A 21053-nucleotide genomic window follows, 5' to 3' on the forward strand; every position below is an offset into this window, starting at 1 on the left:
CTCTGTATCTTATTTCCACCTCACAATCCTGTTAGAAAACATTTGGGAAAGGGGCAAAAAAACAACCACCACACATCTTTGATCGTAAGGAGAACGTTAAAAGCTTCCAGCATTTTAGCAATTTAAACACGTTTCACTGTGTAATGTCTTTTTTTAAACCTCCTGGAGAAGTGCCCATTAAAAGTTTGCATCAGTTGCCTTTGTGCAGAACGCATCTGGGTGCGTCAATCAGCACTTGTGTCTTACCAGCGTTGCTATTTAAATTAACAGAAACAAGACATTTCATTATTTGGAAGCATTCCTCACATGCAAAATAAAATAAAAATAAAAATTCCTGGACTGCTTAGGCAGATGCACAAAACGATTTCAAGGCTAAAGCAGACTGAAGACTCACAGATCTAAGAACATGGGGATGTGGGAGACTGCCGCACACCAAATCTGAAATTGGTCAGTATTGTGTGTGCTTGCTTTATTCAACTTGGTGTCCTTTGGGTGTTTTGAACTACAATTCCCATCAGGCTTAGTCAGTGGAATGGAACTGTCTACTCCAGTACAGCCATACTGTTTAAAACAATTCTTTATTGGTTAATTGTTTGCAATTCTAAATGATGTACATAAAAGTGGTCCACAGAAAATGGGACAATAAAAAAATACAATTAAACCAAACACTACCTTAAAATGCCTGCTGGAACAAGAAAACCTGAGCCATGTGCCTGAAGTTCAGCAAAGTGTGTGCCTGTCTAGTCTCAGTTCACAGGCTTGGGACTACTGCACTGAATGCATGGCTTATGGTAGTTAGGAGCAGTGCATCTGAGCCATGAGGGACTGCCAACAGAGACTCCCATTAATTGGGCATGTATAATCCCGTGATGGGGTGAGCTCTCGTTGCTCGGTCCCAGCTCCTGCCAACCTAGCAGTTCGAAAACACGTCAAAGTGCAAGTAGATAAATAGGTACTGCTCTGGCGGGAAGGGAAATGGCGTTTCCATGCACTGCTCTGGTTCGCCATAAGCGGCTTAGTCATGCTGGCCACATGACCCGGAAACTGTACGCTTTATGAGGGATCAAGCGGTTCTTAAGATATCCTGGACCCTCCTTCCTAGAAAGAACTCTTTGTAACTGAGAACAGATAGGTGGGGTTTGCTCTCCCCTCCCCCTTTCTTCCCAATCCCTTTTGCTTTTGTGTTGTGTCTTTCAAATTGTAATCCTAAGGGCAGGAGCTGTCATTGTAAAGTGCTCTGGGAGCCTTTTGGGAGAGGGAGTGTTGACATGCTGGTGTCTGCATTTTTAAAACCTAAAGGCAGGGAATCTGTCCTTCCAAATGTTGCTAGACTACAGCTGTCGCCACCATAGGTTGGCCTGATTTGAGTTGGAGTCCAGCTGAACGGGGGGGGGGGGGAGGCGGGGGGGGCAGCAGGGCTGCATTTAGGTTTGATGAGGCCCTAAGCTGCTGAAGGTAATGGGGCCCTTTATATGTCCAGCTGTCCTTTGTCAACAACAAATTGCCGCTGTTTTTTTGCTGGATATATGCTATATGGTAATCTATGGACCTAATAGGTATCTAAAGCCATTTGCACATGTTGCCATGCAACCAGTCCATGCAGAATGTAGGTACCCTATATATAAAAGGTAAAGGTAAAGGGACCCCTGACCATTAAGTCCAGTTGTGACTGACTCTGGGGTTGTGCTCTCATCTCGCTCTATAGGCCGAGGGAGCCGGCGTTTGTCCGCAGACAGCTTCCAGGTCATGTGCCCAGCATGACTAAGCCGCTTCTGGTGAACCAGAGCAGCGCACAGAAATGCTGTTTACCTTCCCGCCAGGGCAGTACCTATTTATCTACTTGCACTTTGATGTGCTTTCGAACAGCTAGGTTGGCAGGAGACCCTATATATAGAAATGAGCAAACCAGTGACATTTTAGGGAGCAGGCTAGCAGGCAGAGCCCATTGCTTACATCATAGGATCCTACACAACGTAAAACACTGTTGCTGTATGTAGGTTTTATTTTTATTTTTATTTATGTTATATTTTGGAAATGTATATCCAGTTTTTTTCCCTTTAAAATTTTTGGGGGCCCACCAGAGAGTGGGTCCCTAAGCTATAGCTTGTTTAGCTTATACATAAATCTGGCACTGGAAGGGTGGGGTCTCAGGTTCCCTATCCCTGTTACACCAGAGTCAAGCTCCTGTAACTTTAAGGATGCTCCTGATGCTGCAGTTTGGCGCTAAAGGTGGAGAAAAAGGCTCTGTGTCTCTGCTCTGTATAGGTTCTGCTTTCTTCCATTCTGTGTGCTCAGGGTCCGTTCCCGCCCCCCTTGTTTCCCCAAAAGATCCTGCAGGCTTCATTGCTAGTCTGCACGGGTGTGGGCAACCATGTTGACATCGCGGAGATCAATAAGGTCACATGAAGCAGAAATGACACTGTGAGAAATAAAACACACGCTTACAATTTAAGGTGGGGTTCTTTCCCCCGCCCAGCACCCCTTTCCCTCTGTCCATCTCTCTCAACCGCAATAGATTTATTTCTGCTTTTTTTGTTCCGGAAAACTTCTTTGTCATCCTCTCTTAACAAAAAGAAAACACAGGAGCTGCCTAAATCAAGATGACCTTTAAAAAAAAAAAGGCTCGATGTGCACGGTCAAATTTTTAGATACCATCTTTCCCACTTTGTCCTTTTGTATTCCCGACCAGCTGTGCCCCTCTTTAAACCTGTCCCCTTGTTCTCCACCCGCTTTCACCAGCCATACAATAGCCCTGAACTTCAGGGAGGCTAAAAAAGAACAAATCTCCCCCAAACATTCCCTCATTGATTCCAGAGGGGCAGCTGCTCAAAGCTGTTCCCCTCCCCTCCCCACCATCCAGTTTTTAACAGAAATGAAAATGAATCAATATCGCAACAAGAGGGCTGGAAGTGCCTTTGAAGAATCCCGATAAATAAAAGCCTACGACGGCAAAGCTGGCTCATTGGTCACAACCTAATTAAACTCCCAGATGTTAATTGAGTCTTTTGGAGCTTGTCTGGAGCTTCAGCAGTTGCAGAGAACTGAGTGGAGGATTGTTCTTGCTATTTAAACTTCCGGAGAGTACCGGTAAATGGGGCCATTTCCCAGCTAAATAATCTGTTGTGGAACGAGGTCTGGTCACAAGGCATGCATGTTGCAGGCCTTCCAAAGCTGGGGCCCTCCAGATGTTTGGGTATCTAGGGCTATGTCAACAAATTATTTTGTATTTTTCCAGCCATTTATTGATCAAAGGGGAGAGGATTTTTTGGTAAGACTCCTATGCATCCCATGTATGGTGCAGGTTTTTGTGGCACTTGCTTTACTTTTGAGGTGTGGCCTTTTTGCGAGTGGCCTTTTTCTTTATCCTGCAAAACATCTCACTAGCTGGTGCAAAGGTCTCAGGACCACATGTCTTCCTAGGACTGAAAGAGAAGACTCTTAAGTGGTCTGTGTTATAATCTCTCATTTGGTTAATAGCCCACTTTATTTTGGCAAGGCCCCACTTCATTCCACTTATCGCTTTTTTAAATCAAGCCAGCTCTGGGCTGCTAAACAGTCTCTGTGTTGTCCCTGTGATGCATTATGGCCAAGAGAAAACGCATTGGCACCTTCTTGGGAGCCAAAACTAAGGATGTGCATTTAAAAATAGCTTCTGTTAAAATTTGCTAGCAACAGCTGCCCACACCAGGTGAAGGGTTCCGTATGGCCCTCTCTGTACTTGATAAGAGCAATGCCTCTTTCGTCTCCCATCTGGAACATAACTCTCTGTGTTCTGAGAGCGTTGCTAAGTGTTAAATATGCCTGATTTCTTTTGGATGTCTTCCATATTTTGAATCTATGATGCCTGTGAGAAAGGAGGATGCAAGGAAGCTGAGGATCTCAGGGCTGGACAGTCTCTTCCTGTGATCTTATCCTAAGTACTAGGAACAGGAGGCTACTTGAACTGAGTCAGAACATTGGTCCATCTAGCTTGATATTGACTGGCATTAGCTCTCCAGGTTTTCCAACAGGAGTCTTTTCCCAGCCCTACCTGGAGATACTCAGGGTTGACCCTTCTGCATGCCAAGTAGGTGCTCTGCCCCTGAGCTACGGCTCTTCTATTCAGGAGGGAGGTGAAGAATGGTGGGCACCAACATATTGTGTGAGATGAGAGACTCTATCATTTACCCAACAGCATGCTGATCTGTGCTGTGTTCAGCCAGAGGAGTGATACAGGCCATGCCTAGAGTGCTTATATTTCATTGTGGATAGACTGTGGGGAAGCACCAGAGCTCATAGGTAGCTGACCACCCTTGAGGTCCTCCAATAGTCTACTTGATGTGGCTATGTGTAGGGCAGCTGTGCTGGCTGGGGCTGATTAGAATTGCAGTCAGAGTTATAGTGGTTCAGGGTTCTGAGGCTTTAGGGGGCGGACAAAGACTGGTTACTAATTTTGCAGCAGGACCCCAGCAGAGTCACTCTCCCTAGCATCCCTAGTGCCTCCCAGTCAGCATGAAAGAGGAGCTTTTTAGCCACTGAGAAGTAGTCTTCTCACCCTTTGTTCTGAGTAGAACCAGTCCCAGTGAAAGGAGGTGTCACGGTCCAGTTTATGGGTGGTCAAAGTCCCGGCTGAGGACGTTGGGACCGGGGGCAAGATATCGGGGTGGGAGCAGGAACGGAGTCTGGAAGCCAGGAGTCCAGAAGTCAAGGATCTGAGGGTCAGAGAGCCAGGAGTCAAGAAGCCAAGGGTCCGAGGATCAGGAAGCAAGGAGTCAAGAAACCAAAGGCAGGAAGCTTGTTGCTGTGGCAAAGAGCCAAAGGAAAATGCTGACCTTGTATCGCTTCCCAGCTCTTGCCACCAGGTGCTGTGAGTTACTAATTGGCCTCACCTGTGCGGCCACACCTTGCCTCTTCAGAACAAACTTAGGAAAGCCCCAGTCCTGCGAAGCCCTGCTGGTCACAGGGCCTGGCTCCGGCACACGCTCCTGACAGGAGGTGAGTCAGTCATTAAGGGTTAGCTCCTAGGGCCAATCTGGAGAAGGCACATAGGAAGAACATTAAGGGTGAATTGTTCTGTATGCCCCAAAGCTAAGCATTTTGGAATAATGAAAATGAAAGGTGCTTCTGTTTCAAGAGAATGGTGTGCAGGTTTTTTTACGTACAATGGAACTTCAAGCAAAAGGCAAATTAAGCCACTTCAAAGGGAAGGTACTGGAACACCCCAAATCATTTGCCTACATATGGGCCCAAATAAGAGTACTTCTAGCTGAAAGGCAGCACATGGAGATCTGCATTGACCATTGCAGTATATCCCTAATAATAGCATGATTGTGTAATCTTAGAAGGGGCCGTGGCTGTGAGTATTGTTCTGAATTTTCTACTACGCTACTAGCTGTAGTCTAAAGTATATAGAGGACACAAGGAAGGGGTAGGGAGAGGGAAGAGTATGTCAATGTTGCTTTCTCTCAGTTTCATCTTTTTGAATTTTAAGTTCAGTTTGCGCCGTCTCTGCAAATACTTGCAATTCTTTTTAAAGTCTGCAGTTAAACTTGTACTCATTTTCAGCCACATTTCATCCATAATAATTTGTGTGCATATTTCTTGCAATATATACACTACTTTGTCTACTATATGCACTTTTGCAAGCTGTTTCCACTGACAGAATTCATTTTTGCATGCTAATATACACTTCTTTTTTGGTGCACTTTCCAACAAGGTGCACATTCATTGGTTGGAGAAATGTAAATTTCACAGAAATTTTGGGTTTTGGTTCAGGAAGCACAAATTTGGTATCAAAAATGCCTAACCCACCACTTCCTACACCAGCTCCATATGTGGATGACTCCTTTTAAAAATAATAATTTCCTGTTCTGTTCTCATGGCTTGGAAGGAGGAGAGTAAAGTTAGGCGAGTTGTTGCAAAGGATTCTGCCAAAATTCGGAGTTTATGGCCTCTTGATACATGCACACACACACAGGATATGGAATGAGGCCTTGCTTCCAAAAGGAAGTGAAATGACCGAAAAACTTTATAAATGATAATATTGTTGAACTGCAGGGGAAGAACAGAACAGAGGAAAAAGTTTAAGCACATGGATTCTTGAGTCACGTGCTGTGCTGATTCAGCAGGTATGCTAACTACATTATCTCATTGAAGACGTTCGTAATTCATTGCTAAGTGTACTAATGGCAGTTTAGGGCCGTGTGGCCAGTAAGTTGGCCATCTCTTGGCGGATATTAAACTCTGGGAATAATAAAGGGGAATGTTATTGTATTAACTTTATTGATTTAGCAGGATTGATTGAGCCTGTCTCCCTGCGGAAGAGGGAGGGGATTTGCTTTTTTGCTGGAATGGCATCATTTTTTCCCTTTCTTTGCTTCTTTAAGCCAGTGGCTTTAGAACCCTGGCTGTGCTCACATCCAAAAGTTGCGCTATTTGCATATCTCATTTACTGTGTCATTAGCAAGGCGTTGTAGCTCGGCACATGAGGGAGTTGGCGTGTGAGGTTCCTTCACTCTTTATGTCTGTATTCGATTCCCCACTCTTTCCTTTCATAATTGGAATTCTGTGTCTTTTTGACAGCCCAGTCATAGACGCATAGAGTTGTACCTTTGGAAGAGACCACAAGGGTCATGTAGCTGAACCCCCTGCAGTGCAGGAGTCTTTTCCCCAACGTGTACAGTACTTTCACATTTAAAAGTTCTGCACCCGTGCTAAGTCTTATTACTATGATTATATTACGCAGGTGTATGTGTATGTACATAAGAGTTGTTTTAAACTGCTTTTAATATTGTGCCTTAATGCTGTAACCCAGGCATCCCCAAACTTGGCCCTCCAGCTGTTTTGGGACTACAAATCCCATCATCCCTAGCTAACAGGACTAGTGGTCAGGGATGGTGGGAACTGTAGTCCCAAAACAGCTGGAGGGCCAAGTTTGGCGATGCCTGCTGTAACCCATCCTGGGACCTTTGGGTGAATGGTTATGTGATAGATAAATAATAGTCATATTTGAAGCACTTTAAAGCTCTATATAAATGCTTAGTAATGATGCCACCACTGTGGCTGCCCCCCTTAAGAAGTTGCCTTAAAGCAAGTCCATCTAGCTCACTGACTGGCAGCAGCTATCTGGGGTATTAGGCAGGGAGCCTCTCCATGCCCTACCTGGAGAACCTGGGGATTGAACCTGGAACCTTCTGCATACAAATCAGGTGCTCTTAGCTATGGATGTTTCCCATGAACACTGGAAGCTGCTTTCCACCAAATCGTATCAAGCACCCAGCATTGTCTGTATTGTCTAGCAGTGGCTCCCCAGAATTCCAGACACCCCTGTCTCAAGTTGTTGGGGATCGGACCTGTGACCTTCTGTATGCAAAGCGTTTAGCTACTCACGCAGGCCTGCAGAAAACCCTTTTCCTGAGCAGTTGAAAATTGGCACCAGGGTTTGGAGGGTTGGAGATTAAGATGTGTTAAGAGTTGGATTTAGTCCGCCGGCATGTTTCACTGTGGCTTGAGCTGGAGCCAAACTGGCGACTGCAATTAAAAAAGGCAAGAAGCGATAAACATCGAGTGGATCTGTTTTCCCAGCTCCCATCTGTAGGCTTCCTCCCCCCCCCACCCCCGTTTCTTTTTACATTCCATGCTGAGGAATGATTGCCGCATGACCTTGAACGCGGCCCAATATCTCATGCTAAACGCATTTGCAACCAAGTTGGCTGTTTTGGCAGGGCTTTGATGTAGGTCGTTTTATTACCAGGCTGAATCCAACTCCATACTGATCTTCTACTCATGCCAAGAATGCTAATAATAAACTAATCAATGAGGTGCTGGATTGTTCTTGTGAAATGGCCCGTCATGATGGGGCAGGGTGGGGGAGAGATGCAAAAGTGGTGGAACAGTCTGCTCACAAAGAAGGACTGGCTGTTGCCCTGGGTGGTGAAAAGGATGTTACCTTTGCTTGCTTGCAAGAGAGAGTTTTCTTTACCCCTGGGGTCTCTGGCAGTATGCAGAATAGGGCAGTGCCTAAGAGCGCAGGCTCATCTTTATTTTAGCTTGACCTTTTGGTACAAGTAATTTTTATAGTTCCATTAAATGGCGAGATCGTTTGCAAAAGTACATTAGGAAGAGTGCCGTGGGGACCACTATCCTATTATGTTGAATGTTAATAGAATGAAAAATTAATTAAATGCTAAAGATTACAGCAGGACACATTCTTTTCTCTCTTTCTCTCTCTCCCACCCCACCAAAAAATACTAATTCATGGGACAGATATAGAAACTTGCACTAACTGCAACTCAATTTTCAAGTGGGAGGGTAGATTTGATGTATTGAACCCAAAGCTGCCATTTTCAGTGTAGGCAGTTAATCAAAACTTCTTCTCTTCAGAGGTGCAAAGCATCTTTCAAACCCTCTAGCTCATTTGTCTTCCGAACTCTGCCTAGTAAGTCTTTCTATTTCCATTTTGCAGCGAGAATAATTGAGGCCACTCAAGATTATCGGGTAAAGTCAGGACTTTTCAGAATTCAGATTCCTCTTCATAAATACTTGGGTCCAATTCTTGTCTGCCACTGGCTTGTGCTGTAGGAAGGGATGGGACCCAATGGTAGAACATCTACTCTGCATGCAGAATGTCTGGGTTGGACTGATAGACTGGTTATAGAGCTGCTGCCAGTCAGTGCAGTCATTACTGAGCTACATAGACCAATGGCCTGAGTCTGTATAAGGCAGCTTCCCATATTTTTAGGTTTCTTTTTTAATTCCCAGGTTTCCGTGCAAGAGATATTTTAAGGATTATTGAGATAAAGTCTGCAAAGCTCTTTAAATGCTAAGGAAAAGCACAATGTAAGACTTAGATTTTTAAGTGCTCAGTAGAGTTGTGGCAACAGGGTGTCTGGCTGCTAATTACAGTCTGATGCTGCACTGTAAAATCAAGCCATTAAAACTGACTATTGGATAACATTGTGTGTGTGTGTGTGTGTGTGTGTGTACTCTTTTTAGTATAGCTGTCCAATCAGGAGGAGGTGGCAATGACACTGTAACAAATGTCTTATTTTCTGATATCTTACAAATTTGGTTGAATACAACACAACACAACACAATACAATACTGATTTGCTGTTTTTGTTGCACCAAAGTAACAAAATATTGTTCACATATTTAGCAATTTTGTGAATTACTTTCTTTTTCAAACGGCAGATGTGGGGCCCCCAGATTCAGACTGGGATCCTGGTAGTGATGGTGCGGGTGTTTGTGGCTTTACCCCTTTAATTCTCCCCCAGACTGTAATTCTGATTCATCCCAGTCTCCTTGCACCCACAATTGCACTAGGAGGGGAAAGCTTCCAGTGGCACAAAGATACCCCTCCAATGTAAATAGTAGGTTGGAACTTCCAGCCTGGATTGGTACGGCAGCAGAGGGGGGAGGGTTAATGCCCTCTAAATCTGCATCAGGATCCTCACAGAGATCAGATCTTCTGATTGTGTGAATGCCACATCGATTGATTAACTCTGAGCTTAGATCTTGATCAAAGCAACATCTATCTTCCAGATCCTTCAGGGTTTGACCTCTCCCTGCTGTATCTGAATCTAGTGAATAGTCTAGTTCAGACATAACACCAAACTATCATTTTATATTGCTGGAAGAAGCTGCAGGGAGCCTCAGACTTACGCATCCCCCCCCTTCTCTTCCAGTGCAGCTGTAAGGAGGGGCTAAGGCTCATTCTGGTAACACTAAACCATGGTTTAGCATTACATCCAAACAAACCATTATGCCTTAATAGCTCTTGAGCAGAGCCAGGCGAGATGGTGAAGTCCTCATTCAAGGCATGTTCAGTGCCCTATGGAGGCTCAGCCCAGATGATTTGGGTTCGTTGTTTTTGTGTGTGAAAAATATATTGTCATACATTATAAAACCCTTAAGAATGCAGACAAGTTAAAAAAAATCTCTGCTGGTAATCTACACAAATCACACCCCTGCTCCCCTTACATTGCAACAAAACAAATATATGATTTTCTTCCCTGTTTCCAGCTCTCTGCACAGAAGAATGTGTCCACGGAAGGTGTGTTTCTCCCGACACGTGTCACTGTGAACCTGGCTGGGGGGGCCCAGATTGTTCCAGCGGTGAGTAGAAAAACAGCATTGATTCTCCATAGCCTTCCTACATGGAGGTCCCAAGAGGACAGTGCCTTATGGTAAATCTTTTGGTTTCATTTGTCTATCCTGAGATGAGAACAATGTAAATGAAGCAGCAAATCTGTTACTGTTTGTATCCTTTATTTATTTTGGTCAGTTTGTTTTGATAATGTCATGAATGCACTATGACTCATTTGTTGCTCGCTGTCCAAGCATATAAGCATCTTCTGTTGAGGTTGAGCTTCTGTAGTAGGGAGGTTATTCCATTTCCCCATTACTGGGCTCTTTCTGCTATATGGGGGGGGGATGCGATTCTTCTCTCCACCCACTCGCCTTGGCACCCAGATATAAAAGCTGTGGTGGTTGCTGAACGGAACGTGGTTGTGCAAGTGCTGCAGACCCTTTCTGGTTTGACGTCTATGTCATCGTTACTGGTAAGCTTTGCAGAGCTTCCCTCTCCTCCTGGCTTCATGCTATCTTGCTCTTTCCTTCTTCTTTTTAACCGTTGCAAACAAAGCCATGACTTGCACTGGGGCTGGTCCCAGGGCTAAGGTGGCCCATGCCAAGCAGCTGTCCTATGGGACTGCCTCCCACTCCTGATGCCTACTCTGAGGTTTTAATTAACATTATCTTCCCCACCCTGTCCCCTAGCACTATAGCATCTAATGGCTTCTGGATATCATATTGCATTTGCCCCACACCCCAAAAGCCTTGAAAGTTGAGTCATTCCAGAGTGGTGTGTGTATGTGTATGTAGGACTATGGATGCCACTGATGCTTTCATCCTCAAGGACAATTTCTAGGACCTTAGAGGCAAACCCAAAGTTCAATTTTTTAAAGAAATAAATATTATTTAGTAATGTTAGCAGGAGTTAGTAGTGGGATCTCTCAGGGCACTTGTGCCCCAGTACCTATTTGAATTTGCCTCGTTTTTGTGCTGGGCCTCCTAAATATACAGGTAGACTCTTGGCCCCTCCCAGTTCAGCCTTTGATCTGCCTGGTGCTCTCTGGATATTTGGGGCCACAGTGCCCCATCAGCTCCAGCCATTATGGCCTTCGTGGGAAGGTTGACCTAGTCCATTGTCATTTACTGCCAGGGACTTCAACACTGCACAGCCTAACATTTTTTTTCATCCTATCATATCTGAACTTCTTTGGTCCCCTGGTGTACATTAAGTTTTATGAAACAGCTGAGTATACTTGTTTTATGATTTGTGCGTTTAAATTTTTTTTTTAGTTAGGGCATCGTTTTGTTCATGAAGAACATGGTATTTAATTATTTGATTACTAATAAGATGCCCTTATAATGAGGATGATTAACATTGAGGCGTAACTAATGTCTTAAGGCATTAATTTCTTTAAAGAGGGTATGCTCTGAATAACATAATAAGCTAAGGAATTTCTTGCTGGGTCAGATGAAGAGCCACCTAGCACAACATGAATAGATAGATGGTGATAGATGATAGATAGATGATAGATGATAGATAGATAGATAGATAGATAGATAGATAGATAGATATCTCTACCAGAATTCTAATAACCGGTAGTGTTGAGAATAGGTCCTATTCTATGGATAGACCACTGTCCATCTTCCTCTCCATTTCTAGACTGGCAGTGGCTCCCCAAGGTCTCCCTCTGTCTCTGCAGTTTGAAGTCTCTTTAAGTGGTGACCCCAGGGACTGAACTTGGGACTTCCTGCATATGAAACAAGTGCTGAGTCACCGCTGAGCTCCATCATCGTGCAGCTCACGTACTGGTTATTGTGTTTTACATAAGAAACTCAAGTCACAGCAAGGTTACACTCTCTCCTTGTTCTGCTCTACCACTTTAGGAGCCCACTTTCTAAAAAAAAAAAACAACAACCACAACATTGTTCTCAGGAAGCTTGTCTATGAAACAAGAGTAAAAGATGCTTTAGGACCATTCTCTTTCCTCTTTAAAGGAACAGTCAAATGGGGCATAATATTCAAGGTTTTTCAAATATATTTTTTGGTGCTATAGCTTTGGACTTTTACCCATTTGGCTGAGGGGAACTGGGGCAGTTAATATCATCAAAACTCGCTATGGCTTTATCCTCTCGGAAGGATAACTTCTGTGCACCTGCATCCCAGCTGACAAAAGAAGGCCAAATTTGTCTGATCTTCTGCTAATTTGGCAAATCACCCCATTTGCTGGCTTGGCAGACTCATTCTAGAACGTGTACTTGAAAGTAAACATCAGTGTTACGCAATATAAGGTGACACATCTATTTCTCCAAATAATGGTAATAATCTTGTTAACTCTGCTGGAACAGATGGGTAAATAATAGAGCTCTGTCCAATAAACATATTGTAGTTAACTGAGTGGGCGGCCTCCCTTCTATTCTTGGTATCGATTGGAAATTTCAACAAACATCTGTGGAGATGATGATGATGATGGAATGGTATTTTGGTTCTTTCTGTTGGAAGGCTGGAACACTCCCTCTTCTGCATCACGGATTTGGTTTTGAAGGATTATGGAAGCGCATTGACTAACAAGTAGCATTTTCTCTCCCCTCCCAAGTCCATACAGCTATATGGGTAGCTGAAAGTGTTGGTTAAGGAGGTTGGGATTACAGTAGTTGAAGAGTGAGGGTGTAGTTTATGGCTACATCCAGGGAATTCCTAAAGGGTTACACTGATCCTGAGGAAAGAAAGGGATCTGTTTGGGGGAACTCAAAGAGCAGGTGGGAAGCCTTGTTTGAACAAGAAGCAAAAGAGGGTGTGCATGAGGAATGGGATGCCTGATTGCCAAGGCAAGGGATTTCCTAGCACAGGCTCCCAGTGAGTGGCCAGAACTGAGTGTGGATCACACCCAATAGAGACTGCTCCGAAGTGGACAAAAACTAGTTGAACTGGAAGTGCCAGGGGTTGAACCTGGGACCTCCTGCGTGCAAAGCTGAGCCCTGAGCCACACCATACCCGCTCTAGGCCTGGTCTCTCACAGCTGCCAATAAGTGGTGTACGGTTCCACTTAAGGATGTTAAATTCCCTTGTCTTAAAGACAGGGGAATCTTTTCCTCAGAAGGCAGGCTGATAAGAACTAGCAAGTCTGGATGAAATACTGAGTGGCTATTAATAGAAAAGCTTTTTAAAAGCCCTTGGTAAAAATGATTGTGAAATATTGCCCAGAAGTCATATTATTCTGGATTAGTCTTTTTATCATCTTCTTTTCTTTTCCTCTTTTTTTTTTTTTGCCCACAGACACAATGCATACTTCTGTTAAATGTATGGTTTGGGGGCAAATGGCAGGGTGGGGCAATGGCAGAGCCGTAAAAACTCCAGTTGGTGTAACAAAGACAAGGCATGGATAAGGTTCCAGCCTCTATATAGGTATTTGCACCCTTGTGCAGACATTCTGCATTGTTCCTCTTTACGCTTGTTGTTTATTATTTTATCATTTCTCGAATCTCTATCCCACCCCTCCTTCCCCTTGAAGGCGCTCAGGGTGGTGGTGATGAATTGTGATGGTGGCAGCAGTCCCTGTTCCCTCCATGAACCCACAAAGATGTATGTCCACATTTGCATAATCTGCATACTGAAAAATGCAGTCCACACTGAATATCCGTCCAGGGCTTTGGACAAATACCATTATGTGAATCACAAAAGGCCACTAATTTGGGAAGGGGATTTCTCTCTTTAAAGTGGAGCCCTCTTTACATTAAATATTCCAGCTTTTAAAAATAATTAGGAATATTAAAGCACTGACAATGATGGAGAAGGAAGCATTATTCATAACTTTTATTTCCGCTCACTGGGCAAAGATCCAGCCTATTTCATTTGCAAGAGGGTTTTTTTGGAGGCTGTAGGGAGAGGGATGTTAGCCAACTCCTAAATTAACTATTCTCTGGTAGCCTTTGCAAACGTTACCCCGGGATTAGCCTTGATATCTCAGTGTACTCTTTTCATTAAATATAATTACTGCATTTGTTAGTCTTGGAGATTTGGATGTCTTCATATCCCACTGGTGAATTCTGGAGAACTTGGGTTGTGAGCCTTAGAACAGTTTCTGCCTCCCCAATCTGGTACCAGATGTTTTGGACGATAGCAGGCGTTCCCCCACCCCCATCCCCGCAGCACCATCTGCCTACCGCAGATTCTGGCTTCCACAATCTAGGAATGGGGTTAGCTCAGTGGTAGAGCATCTGCTTTGCACCCAGAAGGTTTTGGGTTCAATTCCTGGCATCTCCAGATAGGGCTGGGAATGCCTCCTGCCTGAAACCCTGAAGAGCTGCTGCCTGTCAGAGCCGTGGCCTGTTCTGCCTTGATACTTCCTGGCAACTTCCTATGTTTCTGTGCCACTCTTCTGAGCTCTTTCCCCATCTGCATCAGAGTTTTTATCCACCCCCCTTCCTTTCTCCTCTAAACACCAAACTTCAAACATGGCAACATAGAAAGCTGCCTTGTTCTGAACCAGACCATGGGTCTATTGAGCTCAGTATTGTCTACCCTGACTGGCAGCAGCTCTCCAGGGTTTCAGGCAGGGGTATCTCCCAGCCCCACCTGGAGATGCCATTGGGGAGTGCACCTGGCAACTTCTGCATACAAGCCACTGGGACATTGCCCATCCCTCATAAACTGGTGGTGGTGCCCTCATACCACCAATGTTCGGGGCATGGCCCACTTGTTGAAGATGGACGATCCACAATCCCATCCTCCAAACTGCTGGTCTCTTGTAGCCCTTATGATGGACCATAAATCTCATTAAAGAGTTTGGTGCTTGTCAAGGTTGAAGTGACTTTTAGAGACAGTTTATCAATAGGGAAAGGGAGTCTGTGCCATATTTGACTCGGCATGGCGTCTTGCCTACATTGTATGCTGGCTGGCAGGCAGCTGCCTGTGCCTCCAGGCCTTGCTTTGATTTCATATCAGAAATCAGTAATATATAGAGGCTTGATTACCATACCAATGAAAAACAGAAGTGGCGAGGTTCATCTGTTTTATATTTAACAAAGACAACTGTTGAAATGAATTGTTTCCAAGGTCTTAATAATGTTAAAGGGGAATCATATCTAGCCAGTAAGAAGTTTCCAGCCCTCCCTCCCTCTCTCTTTTTTTTAAATGGCTTTTAAGTCTCACCCCCCTCCACCCTGGTGACATTTTAATTCATTCAACCTGAGCTTTGGTTGTTCAGATGCAGAAGAAAAGTGGCAAATGCTCAGTGCAAACCTTTCCTGCTCACCTGCTTGATGATTTCAAAGCAATTAACTTCAAACAGCAGCAGCAGGCTGGTTTGGGGCTTCCTGTGGAGCAGCGCAAAGCCGTTGGGGATATACCTGGCTTTAAGCAGAGGCCCTCGTGGTTATGAGTGGCGGACATCCAGATTGATCAGTGTTCAGTACGACAAGTACATAAGCATGGCATTAGAGTACTCTTCAGCAAATGTCCTTCATACACAAGAGTGGCCTTTGGTATGTGGAAAGCTGCGCTGTCACATTTGAAATGATCCACATCATTTCAGAGGGAGGACATCAGAGGGAGGGACATCAGACCTGGGCACCAAATACAGCTCTCTGAGACTTCCCCTAGCTAGTCTACAACCCACACCGCCTCTGCTTCACCTTAGTGCTTAAAGCCCTAAAATGATTTAGACCCCAAATATTTGAGAGAGCACTTCCTTCCCTACAGATCCTCCCAAGTGTTAAGATCAGTTGAGGGGGCCCTTTTGACAGTTCCACCCCCCTCAGAAGTTTTGGAGTGGTGATGGCTCTGGAAAGGGTATTCACTGTGGCAGCCCCAACGGTGTGAAATTCCCTCCCCACAGACATCTATCTGCCACCTTCATTATATAGTTCTGTCATGTGCTGAAGATGCTCCTTTTTACTACTACTACAACAACATTTTATTATTTATACCCCACACATCTGGCTGGGTTGCCCCAGCCACTCTGGGCGACTTACATCACATATAAAAACATAATAAAACACGAAACATTAAAACCTTCCTGATACAGGGCTGCCTTCAGATGTCTTCTAAAAGTTGTGTAGTTATTTGTCTCCTTGACATCTGATGGGAGGGCGTTCCACAGGGTGGGCATTGCTACTGAAAAGGCCTTCTGCCTGGTTCCCCATAACTTCATTTCTTGCAGTGAGGGAATAGTCCCTCAGAGGTGGACCTCAGTGTCCAGGCTGAATGATGGGGGTGGAGACACTCCTTCAGGTCCCTTGAGCTATATACTTTTAGGGCTCACCCTATTATTGTGACTGTTACTTCTTTTGAACTGCATTTAATTCTGTATTTTGAAATTGCTGTCACCTGCCCTGGGGCCTTCTAGTGAAAGGTGGGTCATAAATCAACTAAATAACAAAAATAAATACAAGGGGAAATTACATTATTTAAGCTACCCTGAAAAACTGCATAAAAAGCTGTTGTTGTTGTTTCAAAATTGGTTTCTTCAGAGTGTTTGTGTGGCTCTAAGCTACACAGTGGTACCTCAGGTTAAGTACTTAATTCATTCCAGAGGTCCGTTCTTAACCTGAAACTGTTCTTAACCTGAAGCACCACTTTAGCTAATGGGGCCTCCTGCTGCCACCGCACCGCCGGAACCTGATTTCTGTTCTTATCCTGAAGCAAAGTTCTTAACCTGAAGCACTATTTCTGGGTTAGCGGAGTCTGTAACCTGAAGCATATGTAACCTGACGTACCACTGTATTCCAGATCAGATTCTGCACCTTAAAGGAACATTTCCAAAAAGCCATTGGTAGTGCTTAAGGTCCACAACTCTGACCTAGACCTAATTTCCTTTTTCATATGTAACTTTTTCATTGAATTTTTGAAGAAACAGTCCATTGTCAAAGCACTATAATTACCTAGACCTAATTTTGAGATTGCTGGCAACTCTTGACATTGGGGGCACTTCACTGTAAGACATAGTCCTGATATCTGCAGCCTTTTGCAAAAGGGAAAGGGTGATTAAAAAAATAATAATCTAAACTCTGAAGGTGATACATGAAAAGCAAAGTAAATGTTCCAGCTGGTTGACCTGTATCCACAGAAAACCACAGGAGGGGCGAGTGCGCTTGTGCTCAAATCCTGCTTGCTGGTTTCCCAGAGGCAACTGTTCAGCCACTGTGAGAACAGGATGCTGGACTAGATGGGCCATTGACCTGGTCCAGCAAGCTCTTTTTATGTTCTTATGTTCTTATCCCCCTTGGGCTGCAAACCTAGTTTTCGTACCAAGATCTTTAATTTAGCGATACTCTCGCTTGTTGTTGCTGTGGGAGGAAGAGGAGGAGAAAGCACCCACAATAATTTTTCATCAGAGAGAGGGGGAAGCTAGAGAGTGTGTACAAAGAATAATAGTACCAGCCACGGTGACAGGTTGGTCAGTAATCTGCACAGATAGTGTAGTTTTCATCACACTTCTCAGGACAAACTGTCATTAGAAGAGGAACCTATTTCATCTTTATCTCTGTCAAGAAAGAAAATAGCCAAGGTCATAACAGGCAAGTGTAATGTCTCAGCAAGATTCCTTTGAAGGTATATTCCTTGAGCAGCTGGGTGCTTGAACACTTGGAGATTTTCATGAATGAGGAGCACAGCTGGAAGATGGTTTTACAGAAGGCCACATGTGGCTTGTTCCTACACACATGTATTTTCCATGCGGGGGGGGGGGGGGAGTTAACATATTGCACAGATCTTGGTCACTTAGAACCAACCGAAAACATTTGCTTGATCAATAATTCTCTAGCCTTATCCCAGGCATAGGCAAACTCGGCCCTCCAGATGTTTTGGGGCTACAACTCCCATCATCCCTAGCTAACAGGACTAGTGGTCAGGGATGATGGGAGTTGTAGTCCCAAAGCATCTGGAGGGCCGAGTTTGCCTATGCCTGCCTTATCCAGTCTGGAAATGATAGGCTAGTAGAACGTTTGAATGGGAGGTTTTCATACACTTCTAATTGAGGGCTCAGTATATTTTAGAGGATGGGGGCATAAGGTGGAGTCACGTGCAGCTATTCTGACTCCTCATTGAATAAAGTTTTATCTTCATTGATTAGAAGCATTTGCTTGAGGTTGTGCTGTTTACTCCCCCAGAAGCTATGATCTGAGTCAAAGATGATTTGGCCCATCAAACTCTTGACAGGTAACAGAGGCCTTTGGAATGGGTTTGAGGAGCACAGCAAGTCAGATCCATCAAGTTCTGGTCCATCAAGTTCTGTATTCTCTGCACTGACTGGTAGCGACTTTCCAGGGTTTCTAACAAGAGTCCTATTGGGAGGTGTCAGGGATTGAACTTGTAGTTGTATGCTTGAAAAACAGTCTTCCCCAAACTGGATACCTCCAGATCTTTAGGACTGCAGCTCTCAATGAACTTTTTAGTGTAGAAAAATGGCAAGAAAGAGGTAACACTTCCGAATATAAGTTTCTGGAAATGGTGGGAAATGCCCAGGTCCTGCTTGCAAGTTTCCTCACATGTTTGGTGACTGTGAGAACAGGATGCTAGAGTAGATGGGCCATTGGCTTGATCCAGCAAGCTTTTCTTGTGTTCTTATCTCCTCTGCCACACTGCAGTGATCTCTCCACTGCCAAGATAGTGAAAAAGAGAAAGAGAGCAGGAGGCAAGCAGCAGGCCAGATAGAAAGTCAACATTAGTAGTAGTAGTAGTAGTAGTAGTAGTAGTTAGTGCTATTAATTAGTTTTCTTACACATCCTTCACCATAAGGTCTCAGGGTTATGACAAAATCCCCCCAAACAAACCCACAAGCAGTTGCAATTTAATACAAAGTAAAACCATCAATATGCCAATCCTATGTCGTAACCTGGGGCCATGGTTTGTTTCACTCAAACCATGGTCAGTAAGCCAAGAACAAACTTTGGCTATCAGGTTTGGGCACAATGCCAAGCCAGGGATTGTGGTTTGTTTTCCCCACGCATTGGCAAGGAGGAGCAAAGCAGCCCAGGTGAGCATGTTGATGGTAAACAAAGTATGGGGAACCTTTAGCTCTCTGGTTGTTGATGCACGCCATTTTCCATCCTTCCTATCCATTGGCCATGCTTGCTGGGACTGTTGGGAGTTGCAGTTCAGCAACATCTGGAGGGTCAGAGGTTCTCCACACCTGCAGCAAGCCTTTACCTTTAGTTTACTCTGGCAGTATTTTTGCAGTGGAAGATTGGTTAAACCTTCGTTGTTGTCAAATGCAGCATCATTATTTTTTTTGCAAGCTGCAAGTGGTTTTAAGATATGAATATGTGTGTAAAGCGTGGAGTGGGCGAGACTTGCATGCAAACAGCCTCCTGCATTAAAAGCAATCTGTCAGAAAACTGCCTGGTTTTAATGGTTTGATTGTGATGTCTTGTTTTCCAGCAGAGAAATCTGCTCCTCACCTGGTCCAATCATGTCCGTTTATGGGTGAGCACCTTTTATCTCCTCTGTGTGAGAAGGGGCATACACAGAAATAAAGATGATTAGGTTTGTGGCATTTATGAGGCAGGGAGAGCAGCTGAAAGGAAGAGAAGAGCAATTTGGGGGCAGGTTGGGGATTTTCAGAGTGACTTTCATTAACAGCAGGCAACATGTGAAATGCTGTGTGATGTGGCGAATGCGTTCTTAGACTAAGGCAGCACTTCCCCAGCTTGCTGCCCTCCAGATGCTTGGAACTACAACTCCCATGAACCCTAGTCCACATGGCCATGTGGGCTAGGGTTGATGGGGGCTGTAGTTCAAAGCATCTGGGGGGCACCAGATTGGGGTAGATGTGATAGTGAGGATTACAGTTAATTTTTTAATCACTACCTAAACCACAGACTGAAGGCAATTCATACGTACATAAGATAATTGGAAACAATGAATATGTTTAAAACAAGACAGGAGGGGAAAAAATCTCTTTACAATAAGCCTGCAACTTACCAGAGGGTTGGGTTCCCATGAACTGCATGCAGATAAAGAAAGAAATGTATAGTAAGCTAAGAAGGTCGCTTTAAAAAGGTGTAAAAAGGTCAGCGTAAAAAAAAACCAAGCAGTTAACAGCAAATGGTGGTTGCATTGCTTAGTCTTCCTCTTCTGAGTTTGATGTTGCTTCAGGAAATGAAATCACAAGAAGGGGTGCGGGGGTGGGGTTGACCGGTAGCCAGATGAAGATGATGAGCTTGGTCGTAGTTCAACATCAGAGCTGTTGCTGCTTTTTATTTTTATTTTTTGGTTTTTAAGACATGGTGATTGGCAACTGCCGCTGTTGCCTCTTGAGCTCATCACACATTTCTTTGTAGGGTCTCAAAGTGTCTGTAATCCCATGGGTGATTTTTCGGGCTGTGTTCCATGGAGGGATCATATCATTCACGTGCTTAATTGCACAGAATATTTTTGCAGGTTCCGGCTTGCTGCCTCATGCTCAGCATCAACAACACCATCTTCACCCTTGGTGTCTATGCATGATTTCACCGGTTTCTCAAGCTCTTCATCAGTCAGTGTTTGTGCATAGCCCTCGATGGACTATCCCCCTTCTTCCTGGAGAAGGTAAACAAAGCCATCACCACCCACTTAACTTGCCCTGTGCACAATGTCTCCCACTTCATTGTCCACACTGGAAAATCGAGTGAAATTGTGCACACGTTCCTTCCATAAGTTCTGCCTGCGTACATTCAGTGTTGCAGATTTGATTAGATCCATTGCTTGCTTGATGTGATACAATGGGCAATGTTGAAGGACTTCCAACATGCCATGAGATATAGACCAGCAGTCATTATATTAAGGATCCATGAGAAGGTTGACTTTGTGTGATTGCCTTGAAGCAGTGAGTCCAGAGGGAGGTTGTGTTGGGGGTGGGCTTACTGTAGTTGTTTTCAGAAAGTGCAGGTAATGGGCATCTGTCAGATCTTGACAGGGATGTTACTCAACAGAACAGGGTCAGCCACCCTAAAAGCCCTGCTCCGAGTTACTGTGAAGTGGGCTTCTGATATCTCCTTTTGCATGCACACACACCCAGAGCCTAA

The 21053-nt window shown here is 44.4% G+C and overlaps 1 protein-coding gene across 7 annotated transcripts in view; it reads left to right on the top strand.

The window, feature by feature from the left end:
- The window catches only part of MEGF11 (multiple EGF like domains 11), a 338635-nt gene that overhangs the window by 101303 nt on the left and 216279 nt on the right, over positions 1 to 21053 (top strand). For all 7 annotated transcript variants that reach the window (XM_081888442.1, XM_081888441.1, XM_081888440.1 and 4 more), the window contains exon 6: positions 10002 to 10094. In XM_081888442.1, coding sequence (XP_081744568.1) covers positions 10002 to 10094 — 93 coding nt within the window. The remainder of the gene's footprint in view (positions 1 to 10001; positions 10095 to 21053) is intronic.

The sequence above is a fragment of the Podarcis melisellensis genome (genome assembly GCF_964234715.1).
Source record: "Podarcis melisellensis genome assembly, chromosome: 14".
Classification (NCBI taxonomy): domain Eukaryota; kingdom Metazoa; phylum Chordata; class Lepidosauria; order Squamata; family Lacertidae; genus Podarcis; species Podarcis melisellensis.